The following is a 13271-nucleotide window of genomic DNA, read 5'->3' as shown; positions in this document are numbered from 1 at the left end:
ATTCGAAGTTGTTGTTATTAAACCAGTATTCAGGCCCGAAGATGAATTGGTAGCATCTGTCATTGAATTAATCACAGAATTACTTGTAAATGGAATGGTTGTTAAACCAGTTGTAGCAATCAAGTTTGAAAACTTAGTTGTTGAAACGATAATAGCAGCCATTGTAGTAAATTTTGAATTGATAATAGTATATTGAGGTTAAATATTTTTTACAGTTGGGATGAGAATAATATTATTGAAGTTGTTGACTTGACAATACGAGCATTATTATTATTATTAACACCTTACAGTGACCAGCACTGAAGGTCTGACAGCAACATGTGCTGCAGCCTTAGGATTACCTAACCTAATTTCAAGGACTTAGACTTAATGACTTATAGCTGAAAAGGTGTAACAGAAAGGGGCCAAAGTAAGGAAAAAATCCCTCCAACCCCAAGATTCAAACTGCAGGTCACCCAATGTCTAGTTGGGGCCACACTCAGTCTTCCTCCAGGAGGGATGGATTTTCTTCCTTAAACCTAAAGTAGTGGTGGGAGTTGTACTTGTGACACTAATGCTTGCAAATAGAGTAGTTAATGATCTGCATTCAGAAGGCTTAATGTTGAATATGTAACATTTGCTTAGTGTAGTTATCAAAAATGGTTGTGGTAGCATTCAGGGTTACAGGTTGGGTAACAATATGAATTATACACAATTTGAGTAGTTGCTGAACTTATAGTAGGCCCGAGTCAAATATGCTCAAAATTTTTCCCAAAATGCTTTCAGGAATTTCTAAATTTTTGCCTGTTATGCTCTTCAGTGCTTCTTGCATTATGCTCCTAGGTTAGCAACAATTATCTTGGAACATTTTAAAGGCTGCAGCACATGTTGCTGTCAGACCTTTAGTGCTGGTCACTGTAAAGCTTTAGTAACAATAATAGTATTAATGTATGAATGCTCTATTAGAGTATTTCACTACAAAGTGAATATTCTATTAGATGCACAATGCAGTTTCCACTGACTGCTCTATTAGGGAGTATATTGATCTATTTCATGGAATTAAGCTCCCTAGTTCACACCTACCAGTTAGGAATGTGTCAAATATACCAGTGGCATAATTAAAAGCATGATAGGCTGGGGTGCTATGCCAGCATAATGCTAGCATATTAAGTGGTAACGGTTGCATCTAGTATGTATGATCATTACTGCAGCTCAAATGGGGTTGTTTAGTAATATTTCTGTTCGGTATCTGTTATTGATTGCGCATTTGGAGACCTCATCACGACAAACAGAGTTTATATTTTGTCAGTAAATCAGCTAGCACAGCCAGGATATTTTATATTAAGATTGGGGTCAAGTACATGAATATTTGTATTTAGCTGTATTTAGTACTATTTTTGAGTATTGGTATTTGTATTGTGAAGTTTTGAAACAACATGTACTTGTACTTAAATACTTTACGTAAAAACCTAAAATACTTTCTGCAAATACTTTGCTTGGAAGAGAATCTGTATGACTTAATCTGTAAATGTAGCTAACTAGTTACTAAGCTATTACAAGTGGTCAGTTGTTTTTACCATACACTTAAAATTTTATTAGAACAATATTAAAACAGAGGTGTGTACTATTTGGTTGTGTAAAGTGTAGTTCAGATCAAAAATATTTAAATGCTGTTAAAAGTATTTGTATTTGAAATACATCCTGGATAAAAGTATTTGTATTTTGTATTTCATGTTTTCAGAGTATCTGTATTTCTATTTTCAAAGTATTTGACCCCAACTATATTAACTAATTAAAGTATTTTTAAAAGCATAAGTGTTTGTGGGCATAAGAGTTTATAATGTTTATGAGTAGCAAAACTTTTTGTTTTGTCATAATTAATTTTGGTTAGGAGAGTCGAGTTTTGTGGCATTTGATCTTGCTGATGATGATCTGCCAGCTGCAGGCAGTCACAATGCATGAACCCTATATGATAAAGCCAAACCAAATGTTGGTTTTAAAATCCTACATTCAGGTCACATATAATTTGGGCAACCAATAGTGTGTATAGTGTTAAACATAAACAGGCAGTAACCTTGTCTTTATTCAGCTATACAAAAATGTAGGTCTACTATGACATATATTGCAGACGCTGTCATTCCATCCACTGGAAAAGTGCTATACTAGCTAGCATGCATATAACTAGCAACTTAAAAATAGTTCTTAAAAGTATTTCATAGCTAGGTGTAATCTCACAACTCAACACAATCTTCGTCATCCTCATCTGTACATTAGAACAAATTAAAAATTTACCATATATATAGCAAGTAAGCATAATTACCTTCATGTTTCTTTGTCCTTCTAAATCTAGACTGTTTGTTTAACTCCACAGAAAGCTGTTGATACCCTATAGTTGATTGACCAGTCCCTCCAAAATATTGGCTTCGTTTTTTGTGACGTTTCCACAGACAATAACTAATAGCTAATACTAACACCAGAAATGCTACCACAATCACACCAGCGGTAGTTCCAGAGGCAATGATAATTAGTTTCTTATCTATATATACATAGAAGTGTAGTAATTTTCACTAACCATGTATTGTACGGGTTACAATTTATTACCTGTTGCAGAAGGTTGATAATTAGGAGGGTTGAGGGTGGGGGTGGTTGGTAGAGTTGCAGAAACGGTGGAAGTTGTTGTAGTCATCACTTTAGGGGATACATTTGCTGCTGGCAATTGCACACATACAATTGGTAGCATGCTATCATCTCCAACTCTAACTGCCAGCCCTGAACCAGAAACTGTAGAAAGAAGCATATCATTTAATCAATGTGTATGAATTCCACATTTTGCATTGCCATCAATAGTTTCAAAAATTAACATACATACTAGCAGTAAATAACAGTCACTAAAAGATGTATGAACAAACTCACTAGCATTTGGTCCAGATAATGGTAAGTTAAGATCAGTCAATAAACTCCTCTCAGATAATACTCCATGTTTACCAGTCAGGTCACCAACTGGACAAGCTAGTTGGTTATCAGGTGAACACGTCAGTGGAGCACCATAAGGATTAACTGCCGGAGCACCTGCCCCACAACTGGTTTGTATTGAGAGATGAATAAAGCCATCTGATCCCTGTATTTGTCTTTTAAAAACATCCCTCTTCCTTCGAGCTCCACCAGTGGGTGACGGAAGCATAGAGCTCATGTCCATTGTCATCATCGGATCAGGGTCAAAAGAAACTGACATCATAGAACTAACAGTGAGACTGGTACTAGATGTAGTGAGTGCTTCAGTAACACTAGTGGTAGTTTCCTCCTTCACTTCAGAACTTGTTGTTTTAGCATCATCATTAGTAGAAGTTGTAGAAATGGTAACAGCAGGTGTGCTAGTAGTAACTTCAATAGTAGGTGTTGTAGAGACTATTACAGTAGATGATACTACAGCAGTTGAACTACAGACAGACTGTGTCATACTTGTTGTCTGTGGCTGCACAGATGATGCAGACATGGAGGCCATCATTGTAGATGAAGAAGACAGAAGAGCTGTAGTTGACATAGCTGCGATTGTTGAAGTTGTTGTTGACATAGATGTCATCACTGAAGTTGCAAATGAAGATAGCACAGTAGAAGTTGACATGGACACCATACTAGAAGACAGTAGCATTGTAGGAGTAGATGGTTGCATCACAGAGGTAGTCGTTGATGTGGAAGTTGATGCGACAGACGGCAGCACGGTAGAAGTGGACATGGATGTCATTGTTGAACTACTAGAAGTTGGTAGCATAGTAGAAACCGAAGATGACAATGATATCATTGAACTACTAGAAGATGGCAGCGTAGTGGAAATTGACGTGGACATGGACATACTCGTAGACAACATTATGCTGGTTGACAACTGGGTGGGAGTTGGTGTCATACTTGGGCTAGACATGACTGATATAGGAGGACCAGTATAGTCCACATCTAAAAATATCATAGTCTCTGAGAATGGATCATTAGCTAGCTGAGTGAGGACAAGTTTCCCTTGAAGTGTTTCTGAAGTGATGTCGACTGTAACAGAAACTGTTTCCATGTCATACTTTATGTTAGCACACAACCACCGACTACCATTTGGATAATGTATCACAATAGATCGACCTACAATACTGTCAACACCAAACAGTGGTAGGTAAGGATCTGAATAGATAACATTGATAGAGTCTTGACCAGCCAAACTACCATATTTACCACTCAAGTCACCTATCTCATATGCATCAAATGTTGTTGGTGAGGATGTGTCTTGTATAACATTTCTTGGATTAAAGTGACCACCAGCAAAACTATTAGCACATTTCTCACTACCTGGAACAGTTTCATCTACTGGAAAATCATGTAGATGATAGCCACTTGCTCTGGAGGATAATCCAGTCAACTCTACTGTGACATTTGTAGGAGAAAAAGGAGACACTTGGTGGAAAATGATTTGACCACTAACTCCGTCTTCTTGAAACCTTGCAACAGCCATCCTAGGACTGTATTTTGTTACATTAGCACAAGCAATTCTTGGACCTCCAGCATTGCTAGCATGAATCACAACTGAACGACCGACTATGTTGTAACCATCACTATTAACTCTCAATGGTAATTCTGTATCAGTGTACAACGATGTGGTACGGCCATTCATAAAATCCAAACGTGATGATTTTCCAGTAAGATCTCCTATCTCACAACTAGTCTGATTGGATGGATTACAATACGTCTCATATGTTGGTGAGCTAACAGGGATTCTCCTGGGGTTATAATGTGGTCCCCCTTCAACACAATCACCCCTGTCCCCAATAGCATTTTCATGGACATGCCAGTTATGACCAATAGAGTTCACTGATCCACTAATATTTGATAGTCTGGTGAATACAGTTGTTAAACTCACAGGCATGTAAGGCTGAATGAAGTAAATATTTCCTGCTAAAACATTTCGAAATGGACTATAAGCAATGGTGACATCAGTTGGGTATTCAATATTAGCACATACCCAACAAGCTCCATCTCCACGATGTATAACAACAGAACGGCCAACAATACTGTATACTCCATATAACGGTAAGAACACATCTTCATACACTTCACTAGTCATACTGTCAGGGTTTAGCCGACCAAACTTCCCACTCAAATCACCAACTTCACACAATGAACGATTGTTCATGCAAACTGCTGAATAATCCGGTTGACTACTGGCCATAAATGGGTCAAAACGACCTCCAACAGATGCAACACTACAGAAATCAGGTCTCGTCCTAAACGGATAATTGTGGACATGCCAGGGAAACTGTTCAGATGGATACTGGTCCAGACCAGTCAGTGATAATCTTATCATGGTTATGCTGGTAGGTGACTGTTGTGTGAATGTGATAGTTCCATTAACACCATCCATGTTGAAGTTGGTAGTGACAGTGAGAGCATCTAACACACAAACCAAAAAGGCAACATTTACTATGGCAACATACATACATTGTACTGTCAAATACCAGTAAATTAATGCCTAAACTACCATATAAAAATCACGTGGTGCTATAAAGGTTATGCAAGTTTATTACACACAACCTATCTAGTGTCCTACATGTACCTTGTTAAAATTTACATGCACAGTATGTAACTTGCATGATATAATTTGTGACTAATATGAAGTTTAGTAATGTTATGTTTCTATGCCTAAGAGTAGATCCTCTAAATTTGACACCAGCTGATGAATGCTTATTCTTAGTCTTACTAAAATTGATCCTAACTTGTAACTCATGGGAATAGAGCATACTAATGGTCTATTTTAAACGTTGGATTAAACAGAGCAAACGTCTTTTGTTTGTGATACAACCATGTTGCTGGAAGGAATGTATAGGTTATTGGGAGATGCACAAAATAGAATTATTCATTCTTAGAAACCTTTCTGGATCAAATCAAGTGGATCATTTGTAATTGTTCTTCTACTATCAGCATCCATTAACCCAACAATATGAATTCATTATAATGACCATCATGCTATGTGCTTAAGCATGATGAATAGTATTACTAACACTGTTGCTCATTTTTATTCAAGACCCTGAAAAGAACTGCACATTACACAAACAGCAAGCTAGGGGAATCATTGTAAATTTTATATTAGACTTCAGTTTTGATGTAGACTTTGATATAATCACCTACAGTTGGAGAAGAAACAAAAGAGGTTCATTTTTATTGCCATATATATCTTAGTCCAGACAAAGTTGGCAATCAAGGGTGTTTCAAAATGCATGGAGGTGCATGGGGCTGCATGCACTTCCAGTAATGCAAAACAAAAATAGGGTATGAGCTAAACCATGCAGTCCCTATTTATTAGAGTTTGTGGTTGCAGCAAGTGCATACCTGCAGAGGTGTAGCCAGACTTTTGGTGATGTCAGGACCTAGCTGTAAGCCAAAGACTGAAAAAAAAGAAACAAAAGGTAACTACTACCAGCTGACAATAGCTGCCCTCCACCAACTATTATGCATACCACTGCTTCTCTGATACTGTGACTGCTTTATTAGAGTATATCAAAGTATTGATGCCTGGGCCTGGGCCAGGGTTCTGGCTATGCCTCTGCATACCTGACCATGGCCTTGGTGTTCTGCATGTTCGGTCTACCTTGGGTAATAACATCAAGAAGCCAAGTTGTGATAAAAAGGTGCAAGTTTACAAATCTGAGACATCAAATAATTATGGTGACAAAAAATCAACTGTAATGATCGTAGTAACAGCATTTAGTCCAGTCATTTTACTGTTTAACCTTTAACTAATTGCAACAAAAACAGTTTCAACTGTTTCTGGTACAGAAAAATGTGCTTTACAACATATCAAAAGTCTCGGTGAGTCTCGTGAGGGGAAAGTGCTTTTTTGTGACCTTTTATGGCCATTTTTAGTTATTTTCAGTTCTACTTCATCTGTGCATTATCCAAACCACTCAAATTGGGTACAAAATGATTGGTCTTACCATAAGCAACAATTTGATACTTGTTTGGTGTCCATAGCTTAATCTGTTTCAAAGTTATAACCATTTTACCTGTCACTTTAGTTTCGCCCACGCATATAATTGAATTTTGTTAAAGCAATTTCTTTCTGGATTAATGATACTTTAACCATGGCAGGAGACAAGTTTTCACAACAGAGGGTCATGATGAAACCTTATATGTATTTGTTACCATGGAAACACATAAGTGTGTACTTTTGTACAGTTATTGTGATAATTATTGTAAGATATCAACAACACTTCAGATGATATGCATTACAGAAGATGTACACAACTGAGTCTAAAGTAGAATGAGTGCAATACAAATATATTTACTCATATCTTCATCATTATCATCATCATCATCATTGCTTTTGATTACTTCTGAATTAGTACATCCCGACTCTCTGTATTTGCCACAAGCAACAGAAAACGTTTTGCTTACTTATTAATTTATTTTTACTGTGCAGACAGCAATTGTCAATGCACCCAGGGAGTGAAAGACATCACATTTACACAAAACATACAGCAAATGATTAGATAGACAATAAGCAATTGGTAAATGTATCTACGTATGTTTTCTGATTCTATGAGACAGCTACTGGTAACCTGTTCCAATCTTTGATTGTTCTCGAAAATAAAGTGTTGGTAATAACTGGACCGTACTGAGTTGGAAAAATTGGTGAGTGTGGTGGTGTCTGGTGGATTACTGATTTGACAAGAAATTTGGTGGAACAGATAATCCTGATAAGTTGTTGATCCCTTCATAAAATGTTTGCAGTTGATCAATTCTTTGTCTAGATTCGAGTGACGGCCAATCTAAATCTCTAGTAATTATAAATCAATAACACTGGTAAGTCTATTAGATAGTACACTCAGCCTGACAGTCACATCTGGTTATGCTATCATGCCAGTCTGGAGTCTCAGTCTACTTTTTCTTCCAATAAATGCACAAAAAAGCTGAACATCAAGGCTATAAATGAGTAATTGGGTCCTTTCTCTGCATGCATTCCTTGGCTGTGATACTACCTCACACCTGTATGGTATCGTAAAGTGCACATATCCATCAAGTCATTTGAGAACAAGCCAAACCTGTAATGTTAAAGAGTCAGCTACCCCTGAAGAAATTTCCGTTGCAGAACAAACATTAGATATTTTATACAATTTGACACCTGGTGAGTCACTAAAATTCTGTGCCACAAACATATCAACAAAAATTTGCCACAAACGCACCTTTTACCCATCCATACAAAATGCTAAGTTTATTTTCAAATATTTGAGTGAAGAGGTAGCTGTGGCAAAATGAACCCCCTACAATGGGCATGAAACTCCATTACTTTCTGATTTGCCACAAGCACCAAGTGAGGCTGACTTTAGCTGGCAGTATGAAGTGTACAACTGCACATGCAAGAAGCACAATGTGAAATGCTCTGTTGCTTATGGGAAGGCCAGGATGTACTAATTCAGAAGTACTTGAAAACAATTCTACTTTAAACTTGCACCAACTCAGTTGTGTACATCTTCTGTAATGCATATCATCTTAAGTATTGTTCATATCTTACAATAATTACAATAACTGTACAAAAGTATGTACTTATGTGTTTCCATGGCAACAAATACATCTAAGGTTTCATCATGACCCTCTGTTGTGAAAATGTGTCTCCTGCCATAGTTAAAGTATCATTAATAGAAATTGCTTTAAACAAAATTCAATTATATGCGTGGGCAGGACTAAAGTGACAGGTAAAATGGTTATAACTTTTGAACAGATTAAGCTATGGACACCAAACAAGTATCACATTGTTCCTTATGGTAAGACCAATCATTTTATACCCAATTTGAGTGGTTTTGATAATGCACAGATGAAATAGAACTGAAAATCACTAAAATTGGCCATAAAAGGTCACAAAAAAGCACTTTCCCCTCACGAGACTTACCGAGACTTTTAATATGTTGTAGAGCACACTTTTCTGTACCAGAAACAGTTGAAACTGTTTTTGTTGCAATTAGTTAAAGGTTGACCCATTTTTTTGGCTAAAATGACTGGACTAATTGTCAGTGGCGGATACAAGGAGGGACATAGAAGGCACGTGCCCCTCCCACACCACACACATACAAAAGAAAAAATAAATCCATACAAGATCAAGATATACTCCATTAGAGAAGTCAGTCAAATACTCTAATAGAACAGTCACCACATGTAAGAGATTACCAGTTGTTGCTAAGTATGACAAAATATTCATCTGAACTATAATTCCATGGGCACACTGCTAGGATTTGTTTGCAAATTAAATGGACATGGTTCTTTGCATGCCATTATGACATTAGGCTCATAACTGAACTATTCGTGACTGTCACTGATTCCTACACAGTTCTTGATCAACGCAGGCCACTTCGACCGAATAGAGAGCGATGCGGGCAGGGGATCATGCGGTGAGACATAGCAATGTGGGTGCATATCAGAAAAGGCTATTGGAAATTGTCACATTTGGAAAATTTTACAAAGCATTAAATTTTAACCCCAATTCTTACACTAAAACAGCCTAAAAACTACTTTATGTCCTTTTTGTAGTTTTAGATTGGTCCCACTTATCAGTTAAAAAATCTTGTCAACAGCCATTGTTTCTTGCCCAATAGAAAATACATGTATTCGCGTTATATACAAATAAGGCAAAAGTGTGCCCATTAGTGGTTTTGCTAAGTAATTAAGTAAGTAGTTTTATTAACTTTAATTTTTTTTGTTAGTAATTACTTTTTGTTTGGCTGGCAGCACAGGTTGCTGCCAGACCATCAGCATACTCTAACATTTGTATCTTCTTTCTTCCCATCACTATGCCTTCGTATACTATATGCTGTAAAGTCTAAAAAATAAAAAAAGAATCGATAATTTGCCCGACAAACCATAAAGCCCTTGAATTTCTCTATACAATGGCATCCAAACTATTGTTGTAACACTTTCATAGTGGCAGCTATTTACAGTTGACTCCACCACAATGCATGCTCCATACAATTTTTTATAGGAGAAATTCATTACCTCAGTATGCAAACCTCAAAAGTGTGCTGGGTTGCCTTTACCCAAATTCGCTAAACTTTGTCTCATTTGATGAATCCGCCCAAACTAATGGCTTGACTGGCCATTCTACAAAAATACATCACAAAACATATGAAAAAACGAAGTTTCTTCACACTACAATTTCGTACCTGGTGTCAAAGTTTTTGATATGGGGATCTGAAACATAAATTGATGTGCCTGGATTTTGGAAAATCACCCTTACGAATGCATTTAAAAAAATGTATTTTAATAATTTACAGTGTTGTTACTCACCAGCCTTGGCAGCTACACATATGGATTTTTCACCAAAGATGGAGCAATTCACAACCTTTAAGAGCACTTGGTGGCCAAGGTAATCCTTGTAGAGTTTCCCACCATTTTAGATAGGTTTTTTCACCAGTGTTGCTCAGAGGGTGGGGAACAGGGTGGGCAAGAGATAGACTACAAAATGGACGAGTATGGTAATTGAAGGCACCAGACCACAAAACAGCCTGTCAGAGACAGGAAATAGACTGAAATCTCATAAAACAGACATACACCACACATTCAGCTCCCCGCTCGTCTGTACAGAATGTATGAACACCCCAAAGCACTTCCCTGTTGTTCACAGACCTGTACAGAGCTGTCAGAAAACAGTCCACCAAAATCAGACCTGACAAGTTGAAGGCGAGTTTGATATGGAAATTGTTAGCCTGATAGTGCAGCAACTTCATGCTGGTGTTGTCTCACTTTTGGCTCTTGCATCCACATGGTTGATTTTGCTAAATCCGGTTACAAATAATTAATAAGTGACCTAATTAAAATTCGTTCTCCGGGTTGCAACCCCAACTGTGGGCGTGGCTCTGTATATGTGACAAACACAGTATGACGTTTTAAGGTCTTCATCCCTCCCTAGCACCACCGTGCACTACGTAATACTTCCATGATACCGCAAGCTCGCCAGAGTGCACGTACGTGTCACCCTTGACGTGGCCCACAAAATAGCCAGACTGATTGTGTGACTTCATGCGTAGCCAGACCACTTTTTCTTCTCTTGTATTGAGTCGGTTTTTCTCGACCCAATACAAAAGTAAGAAAAAGTCGAGGAAAAAGTGGTCTGGCTAGCCGACTAGTACGAACTCACTGGTGTTGTTCCAGCTGATAGTCAGAAGTAGGAGCATGTGACAAACACTCCATCCCGTCATGATTGCTCATACCGGGTAGTTCTTCGATTTCCAGATTCACCGATCACCATCCGATAGTTTGTTTATGGCACGTGATATTCAATTTTAACAAAAGTATACAATTGTCAACATGTTTATACAGTCTCGCGTGCATAGCCATACACCAATTTTCGTCACGTACAGATACACACCAGCACTTTCAAGGCACAATATATTTTTTTAAATTGAAAAAAAATGGTGACAACGCATTTTATAGATATTCAAAATTAAGTGACAATTAGTAGTGACAATAACAATGGAGTTATAGCTATATAGCTACCTATTCTAGAAGTTATTGGCTTTACTGGAAACATGATACTGATACACAGAAATAACAAAGCCAGTATAAGTGGCGGAGTACTGTACTTTACTTTACTTTCATGAGAAATGTATCGTCACACTAATTTGATGAATAGCTAGCTAGCTACTCAACTGTGACATTTAGCTAGCCATCACTGAACAATGCTACATTTGGGAGATCTATATTCTCTACAGAATATTCAGCTATAAAATTTGATGGAGACACTACAGTGAGGTATAAAGATAATAAAGCTGATACAAATGGCAGCCGGGGCTCAGTATTGATATAATAAAATGGTCAGATTTCCTTGATAGTAGAAATGTGTCATTTATTGACAACAGAGCTCAATATGGTGGAGCATTAGTACACTTGAGAAGTTATTCAGAAATATCATTTCATGGAAACACGATGGTGATATGTGATAGTAATGAAGCAAGTGAAAATGGCGAGGGAATTCAGTCTTACTTGAACTGTAGCATCTTATTTAATGGAACTTTAATGGTGGAATTTATGCAATGGAGCAAGATTTGGAGGAGCACTGCGCTCTGCAACTTATCCATACATATCATTTGGTGCTAACATGATAGTGACATACAAATTAAAGCTAATAAAGTTAGTGATAATGGAGGAGGCATTGATTCTTCACATTTGATGGAAACTCAAACGTGACATTTAAGGACAATGGATCAGCTAAATTTAGAGGGGCAGTGCTCTCTGGAACTCATTCAATTAATATCATTTAATGGAAACACAATATTGACTTGCAATAGTAAAGAAGGTCGTGAAAATGGAGGATCTGTAAATTCTTATGCTTAGTGCAACATCAGGTTTGATGGGTACTCAAAAGTGACTTATGAACAATAGAGCCACCTGTATACTCCACACGTTGTTTTGCTATATGGAAACTCTACAATAACATTTGAAACTAATCATGCAGAAACCGGTGGAGCTATGCACTGTAGCGTAAGCTCAAATTTGGTACTTGAACATATTTTACAGGTAAATAATGTTTTATACATAATTTTGCTGTTGATGGTGGAGCAATGCACTCTGGTAACTCTAATACTTCAATCTTAAGAAATTCATCAGTATCATTTTTTAACAATGTAGCTAGGCAAGATGTAGCAGATGGCTATATATTTTGCTTTCAAATGTTTACATCGTGTTTAGTGAGATGATGTCACACACTGTGAAATATCTTGTCTTCACCGTTCACAACAAACTCCGTCCCATCAGCAGGTTCATCATAATAGTCCAATATACATACATCAATTATAATTTCTTGACCAAGCATAATATTTTTTAATGAAATAATTATATTTCACAGTGTGTGACATTATCTCACTAAAAGTAGAAACTAGGGTGACATGGAGATAGTTCTTCTATTACTTGGATAGAAAAATTGTCTTTAATTTTGATTTATCACCATCATGTGAAGTAACGGTCATTGAAAAGTTGTGTCTGTTGGATAGTTTGTTTCCCACTATAGTTACCAATGCCTTTAAAAACATCGCAGAGAACAAACACATAATATTGGGAACCTTCAAACCTGAGATTAAACTATCCAACAGACACAACTTTTCAATGACCGTTACTTCACATGATGGTGATAAATCAAAATTAAAGACAATTTTTCTATCCAAGTAATAGCAGAACTATCTCCATGTCACCCTAGTTTCTACTATGACAATAAAACACAAAAATGTGTAGGCTATAGTGGTATATGTAGTGATGTTGTGTGTGACATCATCCATCAA

At 37.1% G+C, this 13271-nt stretch overlaps 1 protein-coding gene across 1 annotated transcript; it reads right to left on the bottom strand.

The window, feature by feature from the left end:
- Positions 1-2031: 2031 nt before the first annotated feature.
- LOC136239648 (uncharacterized) lies at positions 2032-11273 on the bottom strand. The gene is made up of 5 exons (XM_066030424.1): positions 11135-11273; positions 2893-5403; positions 2581-2760; positions 2300-2515; positions 2032-2242 (listed from the first exon to the last, which is right to left on the bottom strand). The coding sequence occupies exons 1-5, from the start codon at positions 11193-11195 to the stop codon at positions 2211-2213; spliced, it is 3000 nt and encodes a 999-aa protein (XP_065886496.1). The 5' UTR covers positions 11196-11273; the 3' UTR covers positions 2032-2210.
- Between the last annotated feature and the right edge of the window lie 1998 nt (positions 11274-13271).

Source organism: Dysidea avara, chromosome 11, assembly GCF_963678975.1.
Source record: "Dysidea avara chromosome 11, odDysAvar1.4, whole genome shotgun sequence".
In the NCBI taxonomy this organism is placed as follows: domain Eukaryota; kingdom Metazoa; phylum Porifera; class Demospongiae; order Dictyoceratida; family Dysideidae; genus Dysidea; species Dysidea avara.
The sequence above is the reverse complement of the archived record's forward strand: the minus strand, read 5'-3'. Positions and strand labels throughout refer to the sequence as shown.

What these genes read in the sequence shown, in the direction of transcription:
- LOC136239648 (XM_066030424.1), bottom strand. Translation starts at nt 11,195, where the DNA reads ATGACGGGATGGAGTGTTTGTCACATGCTCCTACTTCTGACTATCAGC. An exon ending in ATTATCTGGACCAAATGCTA is followed by an intron (nt 2,761 to 2,892) that starts GTGAGTTTGTTC and finishes TTCTTTCTACAG; the next exon opens with TTTCTGGTTCAGGGCTGGCA. An exon ending in AAGGACAAAGAAACATGAAG is followed by an intron (nt 2,243 to 2,299) that starts GTAATTATGCTT and finishes TCTAATGTACAG; the next exon opens with ATGAGGATGACGAAGATTGT.